Source organism: Oryctolagus cuniculus, chromosome 11 (assembly GCF_964237555.1).
Source record: "Oryctolagus cuniculus chromosome 11, mOryCun1.1, whole genome shotgun sequence".
Lineage (NCBI taxonomy): Eukaryota > Metazoa > Chordata > Mammalia > Lagomorpha > Leporidae > Oryctolagus > Oryctolagus cuniculus.
In genome coordinates, this window is record NC_091442.1 from 66,321,226 (window position 1) to 66,339,932 (window position 18,707).

Here is an 18,707-nt window from a genome sequence, read left to right on the forward strand (position 1 = left end):
TGGGTTTTACTATCCTCGCAGTATTGCACATCCATCACTGCAATCAGTTTTAGAACATTCCCCCCAAAGGAACCTCAGCTAGCAAGCATTCGCTGCCACTCCTCACTTACCCATTACTGCCACCACCTCCAGCCCTAGACAAACAGCCACTCATCCACTCTCTATTCCTATAGATTTGCCTGTTCTGTCCATTTCCTATCAATGAATTTACACCAAGTTTCTTGAAAAAGTTCATGGAAAATGGAATTAAAAGATAGCTTTATTCTGGTGCAAAACAGTGAAGTCCGTGCATATTTTTTATAATGCACAATTCCATTAACATTTGGAAGCACCTTGAAATGTGCTTTCACTTGGTGTAACTTTTTCAGTGATTGTACTTGTTGCATGTGTCAGTACTACTTTCCTCTTGATTGCCAAATGGCATTCTGTTAGAAGGACATAGCATTCCTGTGCATATGTTCTTAAAGATTTAACTATTTATTTGAAAGGTAGAGTGTCAAAGAAGGAGAGACAGAGACAGAAAGATTGTCCATCCACTGGGTCACTCCCCAAATGGCCTCAGTGGCCAGGGCAAAGCCAGGCCAAAGCCAGGAGCCAAGAACTCCATCTGGGTCTTCACATGGGTGGGTAGCAGGGGCCAGGTCCTTGAGCGATTTTCTGCTGCTTTCCCAGGCAGGGAACTGGATTGGCAGCCAAGTATCTGGGACTCAAACCAGCACTCTGATATGGGATGTGGATGTCAAAAGCAGTAACGTAACCCACTTTGCCATAATGCAAGCCTTGCTCCTATACATTTTTTTTTTGACAGGCAGAGTTAGACAGTGAGAGAGAGATACAGAGAGAAAGGTCTTCCTTCCATTGGTTCACCCCCCAAATGGTTGCTATGGCCAGCACGCTGCGCCAATCTGAAGGCAGGAGCCAGGTGCTTCCTCCTGGTCTCCCATGCGGGTGCAGGGCCCAAGCACTTGGGCCATCCTCCACTGCCTTCCTGGGCCACAGCAGAGAGCTGGACTGGAAGAGGAGCAACCGGGACAGAACCGGCGCCCCAACCGGGACTAGAACCCAGACTGCTGGCGCCGCAGGCGGAGGATTAGCCTAGTGAGCCACGGCACCGGCTGCTCCTATACATTTTTAATAAAACCTGGAGGCAGGCTTTGTGGTAGAGCAGGTGAAGCTGCCATGCGCAGCACCTGCATCCCGTGTTGGAGTACTGTTTAAGTCCTGATGACTCCGCTCTCAATCCAGCCTTCTGCTGATGCATCCTGGGTAGCAGCAGATGATGATGAGTCACGTGCTTTAGCTTCCACCACCCATGTATGAGGCCTGTCTGAAGTTCATGGCTCCTGGCTGCTGCCTGACCTAGCCCTGGCCATTGTGAGCGTTTGAGGGAGTGAACCAGTGGACTGAAGATGTTGCGGCATCTGTCTCTGTTGCTCTGCCTAAAAGAGATGTGGTTTCTGTTTGAGGTGAGGTTACATGACCGTAAATGTACTACAAATCATTGAGTCACTTAATTTAAAGGGTGACTGGTATGATATGTGACTTGTATCTCTACAAAGCTGTTGTAAAATATTACATCATGCCATACTGGGTCTTTTTTTAAGATTTATTTATTTGAGAGGTAGAGTTACAGTCAGAGGGAGAGACAGAGGGGTCTTCATCAGCTGTTTCACTCTGCAGATGTTCACTTGAAAATGGCCACAATGGCTGGAACTATGCCGATCCAAAGCCAGGAGCCAGGAGTTTCTTCTAGGTCTCCCACGTGGGTGCCAGGGGTCCAAGGACTTGGGCCATCCTCCGCTGCTTTCCCAGGCCATTAGCAGAGAGCTGAATTGGAAGTGGAGCAGCCGGGCTCGAACCAGCACCCATGTGGGATGCTGGAGCTGCAGGCCAAGGCCTAACCTACTATGCCACAGCGCCAGCCTCACGTATCAGTCTTTAAACTTTTTTAAGTTAATGATGTTATTAACATTTTCCCATATCAGTATGTATTTTTTTAAAAATATAGATACCACTTAGTATCTATATAATGGTTTCTATTTTTTAACATTTTTATTTCCCTCTGGTTTAGCCAATATTTTCAAGTTTTTTTTAAGATTTTTATTTACTTATATGAGAGTTACAAACAGAGAGAGGGAGAGACAGAGAAAAAGATCTTAGATCCACTGGTTCACTCTGCAAATGGTCACAAGGCCAGAGCTGAGCTGATCCCAAGCCAGGAGCCAGAAGTTTCTTCCATGTCTCCCATGCGGGTACAGGAGCCCAAGCACTTGGACCGTCATCCACTGCCTTCCCAGACCATAGCAGAGAGCAAGATCAGAGGAGGAGCGGCCAGGACATGAACTAGTGCTCGTGTGGGATGCCAGCGCCACAGGGGGAGACTTAGCCTGGTATCCATGGTGCCAACCCCGTGTTATTTCTTTATTTGAAAGGCAGATTGATGGAAGGAGAGATAGAGAGATCTTTCATCTTCTGGTTCAATTCCTTGAATTTCCTCGTCAGCCAGGGCTGGGCCAGGCCAAAGCCAGGAGCCAGGAACTCCATCCTGGTCTCCCACGTGGGTGGCAGAAACCTAAGTACTTCAGCCAGCATCTGTCCCCAGGCCCGTTAGCAAGAAGCTGGGTCGTAAGGGAAGGCAGAACTGGACCCCAGTATTCAGATATGTGATGTGTGCATCCCGAGCAGCAACTTAACCCACGCACCCTCAGTGTCACCCCAGTGGTTCCTGTTTTGTAGAGCAGATCCCCTAGTTTTAAATATTTAGATTGTTTCCAGTGATTTTGCAGTTAAACAAAATACTATCAGGAGCCTCTTAGTCCATAAATCTATTTGTCCATCTGATTGCTTGATGAAAAAGGCTTTTAAACTGTTCCCTTGGTGTTCTACTTACGATTTTTACTATTAAAAATTCTTTCGGCTTTATTGGCATACCTGGTGGCTTTCTCTGTGAACTCTGAGTTTGTTTGATGTTCTTAGGATTTTCTTTTTCCTTAAAAATCTTCAGGGGCCAGTATTGTGACGTAGCAGGTAAAGCTGCCACCCGTGACACCAGCATCCCCTATGGGAGCCGGTTCATATCTGGCTGCTCCTCTTCCACTCCCTGCTAATGTGCCTGGGAAACAAGTAGAAGATGGCCCAAGTGTCGGGGCCCCTGCCACCCATGTGGGAGACCCAGATGAAGCTTCAGACTCCTGGCTTTGGCCTGGCTCAACCCTGGCTATTGTGGCCACCTGGGGCATGGACCAGCAGATGGAAGATCTCTCTCTGTCTCCTTCTCTTTTTGAAACTGACAAATAAATAAATGAAAACCTTAAAAAAAAAAAAAAAAGAAAGAAAGAAACTTCATGGCCTTTCACTAGGAAAAGCTTTCTAGGTTGAGACTCAGTTTCCTTGCTAAGCTCGATGTGATAATTGAGCAGCAAAAAGAGAAATGTAGACATCACTTATGTATTCATTTCTAGAGTATGGTTCAACACTAGTTAACATTCAGTCACAGAAGCCAGGCTGTGAACAGTTTCACATAACAAAAGTTCCTAAGCGTTTATGTCTTACCTGGGAGAACAACTGGTAATTCATTTCACATCTAGGCTAAGATCTATCCGAATGTACTGGAACATCCCTTTTGAGAGATTTTCGTTGTTGTTTTATAAAGAATATTGAATGGCGGAGTGACAGACACCATTCTTCTGATTGTTACTCCCCAAATGCCCACAACAACGCAGGCTACTCCAGGCTGAAGCCAGGAACCAGAAACTCCATCCAGGCCTGTCGCATGGGTGGCAGGGGCCATCATCTGCCGCCTGCCAGACACATTGGCAGGAAGCTGATAATAAAACACGGGGTACTCAGGACTTGAACTGGCACTCTGACAGAGGATGCTGGCATCCCATGCAGGGGCTTAACCCACTGTACCACAACCCCTGCCCCAGAACATCCCTCTGTTTTTCTCTTCCCTGTTCATTAATGCTCACACAGTATCACACACAAAACTGGTTAACACCTTCCCATTGTTAGAGTGAAACTGTACCCCTGGAACCACTCAGCTCGCCTTCAGTGCTGTCTATGGGGCTCTGGTCTGTGTGCCTGTCGCCAAATGAATAGATTCTTTATAAAAAATTTATTTGAAAGACAGCATGACAAGAGAGAGAGAGACAGAAAGATAAAGAGATCTTCCATCCACTGGTTTGCTTCTCAAATGGCTGCAATGCCCAAGGCTGGTCTGAAGCTCGAAGCCCAGGACTCATCCAAGTCTCCCACATGGATGACAAGGCCCGTGTCCTGGAGTCACCTTCTGCTGCTTCCCCAGATGCATTAGCAAGGAGCTGGATCAGAAGTGAAGCAGCCGAGACTCGAACCCGTGCTCTGATGCAGGACGCTGGCATCACAGGCAGCAGCTTACCCCGCTGCACCACAACACGGGCCCCAGATAAGCAGTTTCTAAATGTGGCCACCAAAGAATTCCCTTTCCTGTTTTCATCCTTAAGGATAAATTTATGTCTCGTGATTTTATTTTTTGTTTTCTGGCAAACAAATTCTAGAAATGTGTGGTGGTAGTGGTTGCACTTTGGCAAACAGAGCCACAGGAGAACCGGTATTTTTCAGGGTAATAAGCCATTTGAACTTTTTGCCATGTTCTGAAGTAACTTGGGTTTTGTGGTGATTTTTCTCACATGTGTTTACCCTGAGCTGTCAAGCCCCTGTGCTGCGAGGGAAGGTGGGGCTGACAGGAGAGCCTTGCATTGCTGGGAAATTAACCCTGGGAGCTTTGAGCACGTGGACAAGACTGGATGAATGCTGCCAGCGCCTAATTATGTGAGATCTTGGATTGTGGAAGCAAAGCCAAGCTTAGAAAAAAAAAAAATCCAAATGAAATACTGATTTTCCTCACTGACAACTTTTGGAGGGGAAGAGAAGATTGCATCTTTTCATCCAACAGGAAATTGTGGCAGACCATGAATTGCCGCACTCAGAGCCAGCTAGGCGTGCACATTCATCAGAGTGTCAGTAGCGACCATAGACGTTGGAGCTGCTGACGGGCTCTGAAGAGTGAGTGAGTCACTGTAGCCTGCAAGCCTGGGCTGATCGGGAACCCTCCTGAGTCCTGCTCCCAGCCATCGCGGCCTGAAGCCTTGGGGACACGTCGACTGGCTGCCACTTCTAGAATACCAGCGGTTCTGCTCTGCTCTGATTTATGTTCACCATAGTTGCCGGGACCGGGTCCCTGCCTAATCTACTTCTCGTGTCACCGTTTTCTATCCCTGTAGCTTTTCTCTCCTGAAATCTTTGATTTGTATCCCACAGGCCCCAGTTCTTTTTTTTTTTTTTTTCTGATAAAATATACATGGCACAGAATTCACTGTTCTAACCACTTTCAAGTGTGCAGTCCCATGGCATTAGGTACGTTCATGATTTTGTGCAACCATCACCCCTATCCATTTCCAGAATTTTCCATCTTCCCAAACAGAAACTCTGTACCCATTAAACAATAACTCCCTTCCTGCGGCCCATCATATCACCTACTCTACTTTCTGTCTCAGTGAATTTGCCTATTCTAGGTACCTGGTGGAAGGGGACTCCTACAGTATTTGTCCTTTTGCATCTGGCTTCCTTCACTTAGCAGTGTCCTCAGGGACATCCATGTCGCAGGAAGTGTTAGCAAACCCTTCCTATCCAAGGCTCACTCTCAGCCCTTTGTTTGTGCACGTGTACCACATTTCACTTATCCACTCATCTGTCAATGAACATTTGGATTACTACGAATAATGCTGCCATGAAACTCATGTGCAAATAGCTATACCCCTCCTACCCCCAGTTCTTATGAAGTAAAAATTTGAAACTGCCTTTAAGGGCTGGAAGGACTGTGATTAGAATTAAGAGACACTAAAGAATCTTGGATTACCATCCAATCTCTTGGCAGTAACGCGTGTGTCCTCTGCTAGCCGCCAGAGTGACTTGCTGTCTCTGGGATTTGACAAATACTAAAGAACAGTAATATGACTCATTCCTTGTGCATTCTTTCCTTCTGGTTTTTAGCTCTAGGACCCGAGAACTAGCTTTAAGCTGCTAAATCCCTGCCCCTCATAGTTGACCTTATCTTCACAGTACAAAGAATCAGGAGAGTTAACTCTTGAAACACCAGTGAGCTCACGGTTTGCATTGTTTGTTTTTTTTTTAACCATAACTCTTATGGCCTTTTTTTTTAATTAATTCATTTATTTGAGGGGCAGAGTCACAGAGAGAGAGAGGGAGAGACAGAGAGCAGTCTTCCATCTGCTGGTTCACTCCCAAAATGGCCTCAACAGCCAGAGGTAGGCCTATCCAAAGCCAGGAGCTGGGAGCTTCTTCCAGGTCTCCTACATGGGTGCAGGAGCCCTATCACTTGGGCCATCCTCTACTGCTTTCCCAGGCCACAAGCAGAGAGCTGGATCAGAAGTAGAGCAGCCAGGACTTGAACCAACACCCATATGAGATGCCGGCGCTGCAGTTGGAGGCTTAGCCTACTACGCCACAGCGCCAGCCCCTCTTATGTGCCTTTCTATAAGACTAGTAAAGAGTAGAGGTTATTGCCAAGCAGGGATCATCTTTAAAAATTATTATTTATATAAATACTTTAAGTTTTGTAACTATTTTTGGTGTGATGCATAAACATAAAATCATTTATGATTTATGTTCTTTAAAGAACAAAACAGTAAATGCTGTTTATTGTTCAGAGTGAATTGTAATATATGTGATCTCACCTTTGAGTGTTTTCATTTTTTTTTATTTTTTTTTTTTTATTTTTGACAGGCAGAGTGGACAGTGAGAGAGAGAGACAGAGAGAGAAAGGTCTTCCTTTTGCCGTTGGTTCACCCTCCAATGGCCGCCGCTGCAGCCGGCGCACCGCGCTGATCCGATGGCAGGAGCCAGGATCCAGGTGCTTTTTCCTGGTCTCCCATGGGGTGCAGGGCCCAAGCACCTGGGCCATCCTCCACTGCACTCCCGGGCCATAGCAGAGAGCTGGCCTGGAAGAGGGGCAACCGGGACAGAATCCGGCGCCCCGACCGGGACTAGAACCCGGTGTGCCGGCGCCGCAAGGTGGAGGATTAGCCTATTGAGCCACGGCGCCGGCTCAAGTGTTTTCATTTTTAGTGATAAACTTTTTAGATACAAGAATGCTCTTTTGGCCAGCGCCGCGGCTCAATAGGCTAATCCTCTGCCTGCGGCGCTGGCACCCCAGGTTCTAGTCCCAGTTGGGGTGCCAGATTCTGTCCCGGTCGCTCCTTTTCCAGGCCAGCTCTCTGCTGTGGCCCAGGAGTGCAGTGGAGGATGGCCCAGGTGCTTGGGCCCTGCACCCCATGGGAGACCAGGAGAAGCACCTGGCTCCTGGCTTTGGATCAGTGTGGTGCGCCAGCCGCAGCGGCCATTGAGGGGTGAACCAACGGCAAAGGAAGACCTTTCTCTCTCTCTCTCTCTCTCACTGTCCTCTCTGCTTGTCAAAAAAAATGCTCTTTTTATGCTTTAACTTAAAGTAGCAACAACCATCATACTTTTTAAAAAAAACAGCTATTTCAGGTGAAGAACTTTGACCTAGATAACTTCTGATATGAAATGATAACCCAACTGTGTCTCAGTGCATAATATTTGTGGACACAAAGTTCTTCCCTTTGAATTCTCCATGACTTGCAAATAACTCCATCTGTCGGTGTTTCCTCCTCTCTTTCTTCCATTGTGGGTTCCCAAGTATCACGTGTGTTTGTCATGGATGATAAACAGCTTACTCTGAGACATGTCATCACCCTACTGGGACTCTAAGAGTGAATTAGAGTGTGGAAGTATTGATACATTGAGTCCTTACAGCCCGAGTGAGTTTATGTACCTGCTTAATAGTGATTCTTAAACACCTTTTTGCCCCTCTTCAGAAAAATAAAACAAAAATTAAGACTATTGCCTAGAAAGTGTATTAACAAAGTGCTTATACTTAATGGACAAATGGGCATGGCCCTAACCCACCTTGTTCATAATGTGCATTTTTTTCTGCATTGAAATACTTTACAAATAAAAAGTCAGAGTATAATATATGTAATTCACTATGACTGATATTACAAATGTGTTAATTGCATGACTGTTTTACTTATATTCAGATTTCTGAGGTCCTATTTTCTAAAAGATGATGGAGCTACAGTTCCAACTATTGCATACTTGAGAATGGAAGTGGTTTTTTCCCCAGGAATCCTGATAAGCTATTTGTTGTGGTGGTTCAGTGAGATTTTTTTTTTTCCTACCTCTTCAACTGTGCAGAGGGAAAAAAATAAAATGCTCATTTTGGTAATACATGGAAAGCAACTGAGGCCAGCACTCAAGAGTACAGGAAAAGGAGTTTGGCATGAGTAATTAAGGCAGTGGGACCCAACCTTGGCCACATGAAAGAATCTCAGACATCAGCATTTTACAAATGTCCCTGCGACTCCATGTCAAGGTTGTAACCTCTGGCGTAAGGGGAATTGGAAAGGGAGACCGGGTTAAGGGAGAGAATGATGATGGCCCAGCTGAGAAATGATAAAGGTTTCAGCCAGGAAATCAGCAGTGAGATACGCAGAAGTGAAACAGCAGGACCATCCGAGAAGTAAAGGCCACGGCCTTGAGACTGGAGGAGGTTGCTGTTGAAGAGAGCCAGGGAGAACTTGCAGATACCCACTTTTATGGCCAGGAAAAGGCTTTTTGAAAACCCTAGGAGAATCAGTTGACTACAATATCAGAAGCTAAGGGCCAAGAGTTCTCAAGTAGGACCCATGAATACCTCAAGAGCCATGTAGAACAAACAGGAGTACAGTGACTTGAAATTACCGGAAGCTTCAGAAATGTTTTCGAGCATATTATTATTCTCTGAAGTGTGTTGTCAAGTATGTGCTTTCCGGGTGTCTTAAAAGCTGAACTTGAGAAAGATACTTGGATATCCAAGAAAGGCAACCAGACTTACGCAGCAGAAAATACAGGGTCTGGTCCCAGCCCCGCCCCTTCTGGCCCGAGGAAAGCCTCTCACCCAGTTCTCGTTTTCCTCATCTGTTACAAGGGGGTGACTGTGTGTGCCCTGCCTTCTCCACAGTGTTGCTCTTAGCATTGTGTTAGATAACACATGGGAAATGGTGTAAAACACGGTTACACAAATAACACATTATTAGCGGTAACCCTTTGGCTGCTGTTCACAAGCACTTTAGTTTTGAGACATGAGACATTTTGGACAATTGGCATTGCTAGTCAGATGGTAAATTGATGCTAGGAAGTCCCAGATACCCTTCTGTCCAGGGAGCTCACCATTCCATGGGGGAGATGGGATAAAGTTAGGAATAACCCCAGATACCACGGTGTGCATTCTATAAGGCCCAGAGCCATATCATTAATGTATTCCCAACTAATGTATTCCTAAAATGCTTGTTTAAAAATCGACGAAATAATATAATAGTGGTAAAAAGTCTTACACATAAAATGCTCTGGGAGTTTTAAGAAAGGAGAGATCCAAACCCTGGCATGTTGACTGGATCATAGTAATAGACAAATAAATAGACTTATTTATTTGTAGTTGGGGTGAGGGTGGGGGTTGCCACGCCCCAGAAAGCTAGTTTAGTTAACACACAGCAAAAATGGGTGAAACCATATCACATACAAGATTTAGAATCAGCAGCAAGGGATTAATGCATTTTAAATCAAGACGATTGTGAATTATTCAAGGCCAAGACCAAGAAGATAAGAAGACACAGTGATGGGCCAGAGGCACAGAGCCTCAGAAATGCTGGCACGCCCGGGCTGGTCACTTACTCACTGTACTGGTTATGAGTGCATCTCACCCCGGGATAAAACGTTGCTGTGTTCAGACACGTCCCTGCAGTGTGTACACTGCAAGGATGTGCTTACAGCCTGGCGAGTGGAAGCACCCTGACCGCGTCTCTTCTGTCTGCAGGAATAGATAATCTCTATGAGAGGGCGCTTCACATCCGCAAACTCCTCCTGACCCTGCCCAGGTCCGTCCTGATAGTGATGAGGTACCTCTTTGCTTTCCTCAATCAGTAAGTATCCAAATGTTCCGTCAAATGCCCATCTGAATGCTGCCTTTGTTCTTGGCTCCTATAAAGCATGCACTGGGTTCCATAAATCACTAGTCACAGAGAAAATGATCGACAGTAGACTGAAGGTTCATTTTCCCTCAGCAAATCAAGGTCCTTGTGTGACAGATGAAAGCTCTCCCCCAGATGCAGAAACTGTAGCCATAAATGCAAAGATACCAAATGTGATCATAAACACACTTCTCAGTGAAATACATGCTTTTCCAGCTTCCATCCAAAGCCAATGTATTCGTGAATGTTTTCTTCAAAATGATGTAAACCACCTGCTAAAAATTTCTGTAATTTTTTTTGTTTCTAATGTCGGAGCCAGGGATGGAAAGAAATCATACATGAGACTTACTGTTAGGTGCACATCCAAAAAAGAGCTTCTGCAGACTGACCATGAGGAGACCTTGCCAGTATTTCTAAAACATTGTATACAACAGCGCAACAGAAATCTTAAAAACCACTACATTAGGCCGGCGCTGCGGCTCACTAGGCTAATCCTCCGCCTGTGGCGCCGGCACACCGGGTTCTAGTCCCAGTCGGGGCGCCGGATTCTGTCCCGGTTGCCCCTCTTCCAGGCCAGCTCTCTGCTGTGGCCCGGGAGTGCAGTGGAGGATGGCCCAAGTCCTTGGGCCCTGCACCCCATGGGAGACCAGGAGAAGTACCTGGATCCTGCCATTGGATCAGCGCGGTGCACCGGCCGCAGCGCACCAGCCGTGGCGGCCATTGGAGGGTGAACCAACAGCAAAGGAAGACCTTTCTCTCTGTCTCTCTCTCTCACTGTCCACTCTGCCTGTCAAAAAAATAAAAAAAAAATAACCACTACATTATTTTCAGAGAAATTTTACTCATTTTAGATGTTATTTTTGATGGGGTTACGTCCTAATATTTGGGCTCTGTTATAAAAACATCTTCCCCAAGTCCTATCTGAAAGTCCCCTTGCTATTCAGCATTTCAGTTAAGCAGTTGGAAATATGTGGGTTCTTCAAAGAAAGTCCATGCAAAATGAAACTAAAAGGTCATGTGCATTTTCTGTGAGCCTTAAAGCCCCCTGGTGAGGAAGTCTGTGGGGAGTCAAGGTGCTGAGTTAGCCTGGGGGAGGGGGATGCCTTCCCATCTGGCCCAGCTTATTCCTTCCTAAAATTAGGATATCTTCTCTCCTCTGTCTCACTGGCGGTTTTGAGTTCTCAGAAGCCATGGAGATTTATCACAACCCTGCTGATGAGTCCTGAGCCCATGCCCGTTCAGGTGGACCCCAGGAGCCCTGTAGCATTACAGTGGGGAATGTAAGGCAAAGAACCATCCAGAGTGGCGCTCCACAGCTACGGCGCCTAAACATGCACCCCCCTTTACAGAAGTTGCCACTGGCAATAAGTGGTATCTGGACAGATATGAAATGTTTAGGGTAAAGGGATGCCCCACATTTTAACCTCTATTTAGGCCTCGTCACCAGGCAGGTGTAGAAATCCAGAGGCTGTCGTCCTCACCTTAACTGGCAGGTGTTCCTCCCCCACCCCAGAATGCACTCCTACCAGATTTTCCTGACACACCTGAGCACACCTCTCTGTGAACCAGTAGCCCACAATGGACTAAGGGAGCAGTCTGTCAATCAGAAAGTGTCTCAAAACCCAAATCTAATGTGCCATGTGACTCTGCAGAATGGTGCATGCACCATGAGGCAGACAGCTGGCAGTGCCCACAGTGGTTCTGCCTGCAGGTGCCCCACGGCCCCCTGCACGTGCCTTCTTGCCGAGACAAGGGTCCAGCCTTTAGGCCAGCTCCCCTGGGACAGGAAGTTTGAAAAGAGAGCGTAGCTCTTTGCTTTTTGTGAAGTCAAAACTTGGAAGGACCATTGCAGTATCAAGTTTTTGCTTTTCAAGTCAGCACTAAATTAAAGATCCTGAAAGATTAACTGTGACTCCCAGCCCCCACCGAGCTCCACTGTGTCTTCTGAAAGGTGGACCATTATTCTGAATCTCATTCCTGCCTGCCTCCACTTTCACAATGACCTGTAACAGGATCGTGTGCTGTTCCTCTGAACTTTTCAAAAGATCACATGCTTGAGAGATGGCAGAAGGAAAAGACATATGTTAACTGTAGAAATTATACTCTTTTCTTTTCTGCTCTCCAGCCTATCTTGTTTCCGAAAAAGGATAAAGTAGCAGGCCATGTGGGCTCTCAGGTTGTGTCTGTCATCATCTCACAATGGGAGCTGAGTCTCCTTTTTCTCCTTCCATTTGTCATCTGTCCACCTGGATTTTACAGTTTCCTTTCAAGATTGACACCCTATACATGGAAAGATAACATCTCCGAACTCTCCCTGGCATAGCAACTCAGTCCAGTATCTAAGGCACAACAGTAAGAAGCTGGCTGACTGCAAGTCACCTGTGCACATGTTTTACATCCAAACACTGGACTGAATTTAGAAATTAGTGCCAGGCTCCTGGATGTCTCCCCAGCACTTGCCATCCTTAAATAAGATGAGAGAATGGAGGATGTCTTTTGCCATCATGGTGCTTGCCTAGTGTGGGTCATCCTAATCCTACCGAAGAGCAGATTATGAAGTCTGGAGTCGAGTGTCACCTGCTTGCTTTCAGTAGTTACACAGACAAGGTGCCTTGTGTTCCTCCAGGCTTTCCTCCGGAGGTACAGAGAAAACTGGAATCTGAGATATTTTTTGTGGGAAAATAATTTCAAAGGCATCCACAATGCTTTGTGGAAATCATTACCTTTGTTCCCAAATGAATCTGACCATAACATTTACAAATGAAACTCATTTACCGGATCCTTGTCTCCACTGTAGTGGATGTTAGATCCCTCCCTTGCGATGCTGAAAAATGCTATTTACTTAAGCGAATAGGACTTATATTCCCCTATCAGTTTCTACCTGCCTGAAAGTCACAAGTTTCACTTTCTTTTCAGTTTGGTGAGCCAGCTTAAAGTCAGATGGAATTTCATCCTAATAAAAACTAAATGAAATATGGTAGATCCCTATTTGCAGAATATGAATTGTGAAGCATCTATTTTCTTTTTCCCTCCTGTTCATTCATATCTCCTTCCTCGCTTCTTTTCATAGTCTTTCACAGTACAGTGATGAGAACATGATGGATCCTTACAACCTGGCCATTTGCTTTGGCCCAACACTGATGCCTGTCCCAGAAATACAGGATCAGGTGTCTTGCCAGGCTCACGTGAATGAAATTGTCAAAACCATCATCATCCACCATGAGACCATTTTCCCAGATGCTAAAGAACTGGATGGCCCAGTTTATGAGAAATGTATGGCTGGAGATGACTACTGGTAAGTTCAAAAGCTTTAGTTCTCTCACACATACCAAGAAAATAGAAAAACTATGGAAGTATAGATGCTAACTAAATTAGGAAATAGAATTGACCATAAGCCACGAATGCATCCAATTTAAAATATACATATTAAGAAAAAATAATCCTTGAGATGACACCAGGACCCAGGACAACATTGCTTCTTATTCTAAGAACTTCTCTTCATCCCTTTCTTTTCCCCAAAGATGACATTTTTTTAGGTGCATCTGTGCCATCGTGGCTTTTGTAGATAATGAAGGTTTTGAAGTTCCATTGAGCAACATTAATTTCTGTGTTTACCTTAAGTCAAAAAAACTGATTGAATTGAAAGTTTTCTTTCTGAATCAGATAGCTTTGATTCTATAAAAGGTATTTCAAAATTCTCATCTTAAAGGAGCCCTAGCAACTCAATATGTTTTCATTATTACTCAACTTCATTTTTACTCTTAGTATTAATTATTATTCTGACCAATTATAGCAGTAAAGGTCATTTTGAACAGATAGTTGGAGTAAACTTTTTTAACATGTCAGTATCATCACCTTCCAACCAAGTGTAATAATGGGGGAAGTATAATCAATTGAATAATCCACAAAATGTCCACATTCACTATTTTTTGATACGTGAGTTTCCAGTTTCTAAATACAATCCAAGGAGCTTTGCTGTCTTGAGCCCTGTTTTGTGCTGTCTCGGCAGTGCCTGTGATCCCTTGTTTATCATGACCACGCTGCCAAGTAAATTAAGAGGCCAAGGAACCTCTGATTAGCAGTCTCTGGAGGCAGGCCAGAGGTGTCTGATTCCAGAGCCCACTCAAGTCTTCCCACACAACACGCTCTCGACCTGCCTCAAGCCGCGCTGTGCAGCTGGGACTCGGGAGCAGCTAGAAATAGGCTTGTCTAATAGGCTTGGACCCTGCCCAGGATACTTCCTTCCCTGTTCTCCTACCCAGGACTAAGTAGAATGGAACGAGTAGCCGAGAGGCCATTGAATAACTGAAGGCACCTTTTTCCCACTTGGACCTTGGTCTGATGCTACACCTTCAGAACACGGAGAGTTGACTATTTCCACAATCCTGCTTTCTGAGTTAACAGGAAAACATGCTGGATTCCAGCAGCCTGACACAAGAAATTCCATTTGGAAATATTTACTTGAGCATTTCTTATGCACAAGCTACTCACTGAGCTTGGCTGTGGAAAGGTAAACGAATAGAACTCAGCCCTGCTGAGACCCATAATCTCACCTTCATGGATGTGTTATGTAAGGTCAAAGTTTAGCATTTACAACTCTTGGGGCCACATCAGAGCGCTCTGCTGCCTGAGTCAGTTCATCAAAAAGCAAGCATGGAGATGTCTGGTCAGTATTATCTCACGTGTTAGATCCTAGGACACGTTGTGGTTGCTACTTTTTCTAAACAGGATCAAGACCTCATAACAGTCTTGCAGCCAGGAACATGTGCATGTGCATGTGTGTGTCCTGTGTGCTGTGTTCTCTAGACATGTCACTCATTTTAAAGACAAAGTGATATGTTGGTTCGCCTCACCCCCAACACCAGCAATAGAAATGGATTTCCATGGAAATATCAGATTTAGGACCACTGCAGTCCATTTATCAGCACATATTTGAGGAGAAGGAGAAGTAATATGAAAGGCAAAGTTTTGTTATTTTTTAAAGATTTGTTTATTTATTTGAAAGGCAGAGTTACAGAGAGGCAGAGAGAAAGGGAGAGAGAGAGAGACATCTTCCATCCACTGTTTCATTCCTCAAATGGCTGCAATGGCCTGAGCTATGCCAATCCAAAGCCAGGAACCTGGTCGCCCATGCTGGTGCAGGAGCCCAAGGATTTGAACCATCTTCCACTGCCTTCCCAGGTCATAGCAGAGAGCTGGATCAGAAGTGGAGCAGCTGGGTCTCAAACTGGTCCCATGTGGGATGCTGGCACTGCAGACCAGGGCTTTAACCTGCTGTGCCACAGCAAGTTTTAAAACGCAAAGTTTTAAAAGAAGACAATATCACATGCAAAGTTTTTTTATTTTATTTTATTTTTTAATTTTATTTTTTTGACAGGCAGAGTGGACAGTGAGAGAGAGAGAGACAGAGAGGAAGGTCTTCCTTTTTGCTGGTTTACCCTCCAATGGCCGCCGCGGCCAGCACACCGCGCTGATCCAATGGCAGGAGCCAGGTACTTCTCCTGGTCTCCCATGGGGTACAGGGCCCAAGCACTTGGGCCATCCTCCACTGTACTCCTGGGCCACAGCAGAGAGCTGGCCTGGAAGAGGAGCAACCAAGACAGAATCCGGCGCCCTGACCGGGACTAGAACCCGGTGTGCCAGCGCCGCTAGGCGGAGGATTAACCCATTGAGCCACAGCGCCGGCCACATGCAAAGTTTTAAAAGAGGATGATATCACGCTCCTCATACAGAGAGCAAAAATGCATCAGCCAGTTCAGAGGAGAAGCTAAAGAACCATCCATTTATATGTAGTAAAGGAATGATTAAGTGAATTTACAATCATATTCTACCAGAATTCAACCACTTTACCTTACTGTGGGTAATATTTATTTTTGTATAGAATGCTATCCTTTCTCTACAAGTAAACTTGTATCTGCCAAGTTGTCCAAAAAAACTCGAGTCCAAAGTCATACATGTATACGCTCCTGTAGGACGACATCATTAATGGAAACTCCAGCATTCTGTTGGCAGATTATCCAGGAACTCTTGTGCCATTCCAAAGTCTTATTTTTCCTGTCCAGTTTTTTAAAAGTGCCTCTGTTTTGCTTTGCTATGAATTTCTGTTTCTGTTCTGCAGTGACAGCCCATACAGTGAGCACGGTACGTTGGAGGAAGTGGACCAGGATGCTGGTACAGAGCCCCACACCAGCGAAGATGGTATGTCCTGACTCGTGCTGTTACAAACACCAGTCTCTGTATCCTTCTTCTTAAGCAATTACTTACATTAGAAATTCCATAGACACAAAAGTATATTTGTAGAGTACACACAAGGTATAAAGAATGATGTTCCTTGAACGACCATGGAACTACAACCAAGTTTAAGAAAAAAGATGTCCTTACCCTTGACCTTCCCATATCTCACCACCTTACTTACCTTTGCAGGGGTAACCACTGTATATCTGTGTTGCTGAGTTCTTGTTTCGTTTTCCATTTTCTTTACTTTCCTGTAAATGCAATCATCCCATATATATTTTTCATGAGTTTTTTTCTACTTGAGTAATGTTAGAAATAATAAGATACAATGATATTTTCTGAACTTAGAAGGCATTTTTAATGTGAGAGCGTCTATCTTTGTGACATAGCTCTCAAAAGTCTGAACCCCATCCCCGCCACCATCCTTTCTTTCATCCTAGATTTTCCTTTTGTTTCCCTCTGTGGTTCATTCCCTTCTCACTGCTTTCTCCGAGTGTTCCCTCGCCCTTCTCAGTGGCAGGGAAAGCCGAGACAAGACCAGTCTTCCAGACACCAACCTCATTGCCAAGCATTCCTGTCCGTCCTTCTTACCCTTGACTGTTAGAGGGAAGCTTTGTGGAATGCTCTGTGTTTGAGATAACACGTTGATCAGAGTCACCCGAGTTTCTCGGAAAGAAAAGCATTGCTTACAAAAGACAGATATTCTCCCAGCAATCTCTAAAGTCTTGTAACTAAATTAACTAGAATATTTTCTTTTGGACCACTCTGGTATCATATTTTCTTTTCTCTGTCATAGTGTCACCAGCTGTTTTTCCAAAAACAAGGCTGTCACAGAATAAAACCATCTTCTGAAAGGGTTGTAAGAAACAGAGTTGATAGGAAAAGTGTCATGGACAGCAAGGTGCCACACAAAGTGTGATGGCCAGCATTTCATATAAAACACCATGAAGTGCAAAAAGACCTGGCAACAAGGGGCAGCCAGGAAATCGGCTCTGCTGAATTTTCTTCCCCTTTGCACAAAATCATAATAGCCATGCGGGAAAACTAACTGATGGTGGTTTTGTTATTATTGATAGCAGCAGTAGAAACAGTCTGCAAAGTCTCTTCAGGACCTGTAAAGCCCATGCAGCGTGCCCTAGGAAAGGGGCATGGTGCAGATGGACTTGCTACTCAGTGGCTGGCCTAACGTGTGTAAATAGCTTTTGACTGACACTGCACAGTGAGATAGCTCTCAGAGGAGAAGCCAGACTCAAAATAATGAAATCACTGAGATTTACTAGTTGATGTACTAGGATTACCAATAAAATGTTCTTCTAATTGATTGGGTCGTTTGTTCATGACCTTCATTCATTTGAATGAAACAGGCAGAGTCTTAGAATCATGTTGCTATTTTTTAAAACGAGTAAGAAATGATTACCGTAGAGATCATCATGATGAAGTCGTGGTAAAATATGAATATAGCTGAAGTCCTAAGTCGCCCAGTGCCAGCATGACAGTGTGTGATTGAATGACATTAAAGAACATCAGTCATTTTCATTTCCCTCTGACAAACTATACATAGATTGTGTATTATATCATGGACTGGTATCTTTTTTTTTTTTTTTTTTTTTTAAGTTAAGAACAGTTGTGGCCGGTGCGGCTCACTAGGCTAATCCTCTGCCTGCGGCGCCAGCACACCGGGTTCTAGTCCCGGTCGGGGCGCCGGATTCTGTCCCAGCTGCCCCTCTTCCAGTCCAGCTCTCTGCTGTGGCCCGGGAGTGCAGTGGAGGATGGCCCAAGTGCTTGGGCCCTGAACCTGCATGGGAGACCAGGAGAAGCACCTGGCTCCTGGCTTTGGTTCAGCACAGTGTACTGGCTGCAGTGGCCATTGTGGGGGGTAAACCAACAGAAAAAGGAAGACCCTTTCTCTCTCTCTCTCTCTCTCACTGTCCACTCTGCCTGTCAAAAAAAAAAAAAAAAAACAGCCGTGTGTGTGTGTGTTCACACAGGAATTTGCAAGGTGTGTCGTAAAGTTATTTTTAGTAAATTACTATGTCTTCATTCCTCCATGGATGTGTGTATTCCTGTCCCCCAGGAAGAACAGGGCTATAAATTTTGGTATCTGCCATCTCATATCAACAGGATTTATTACCTACCAAATTTAAAACAAACTATAATCATTATCATTAAATGTAAGGTTACAGCCCTCCCCCTTATGAAACAGGGTTGGGTATTTAATGAAATTGCTATTCTGCTATTTATTGTTTAATACAATACAATTTTAGGGGGAATACTCTGGTATTCCCTAGAAATTATACATGGTTGCTAAAGAACTTAAACTGTTGCTTTACAGATTATTCTTAGACCTGTACACATTGCTTAGATATGTACTGTAAAGAGATGATA

The 18,707-nt window shown here is 44.9% G+C and overlaps 1 protein-coding gene across 3 annotated transcripts in view; it reads left to right on the top strand.

Annotated features, from left to right (window-relative positions):
* Positions 1–18,707, top strand: part of SRGAP1 (SLIT-ROBO Rho GTPase activating protein 1) — a 319,306-nt gene that overhangs the window by 279,573 nt on the left and 21,026 nt on the right. For all 3 annotated transcript variants that reach the window (XM_070052569.1, XM_002711308.5, XM_017341950.3), the window contains 3 exons: positions 9,935–10,040; positions 13,159–13,383; positions 16,207–16,286. In XM_070052569.1, the coding sequence (XP_069908670.1) occupies positions 9,935–10,040; positions 13,159–13,383; positions 16,207–16,286 (411 nt within the window). The remainder of the gene's footprint in view (positions 1–9,934; positions 10,041–13,158; positions 13,384–16,206; positions 16,287–18,707) is intronic.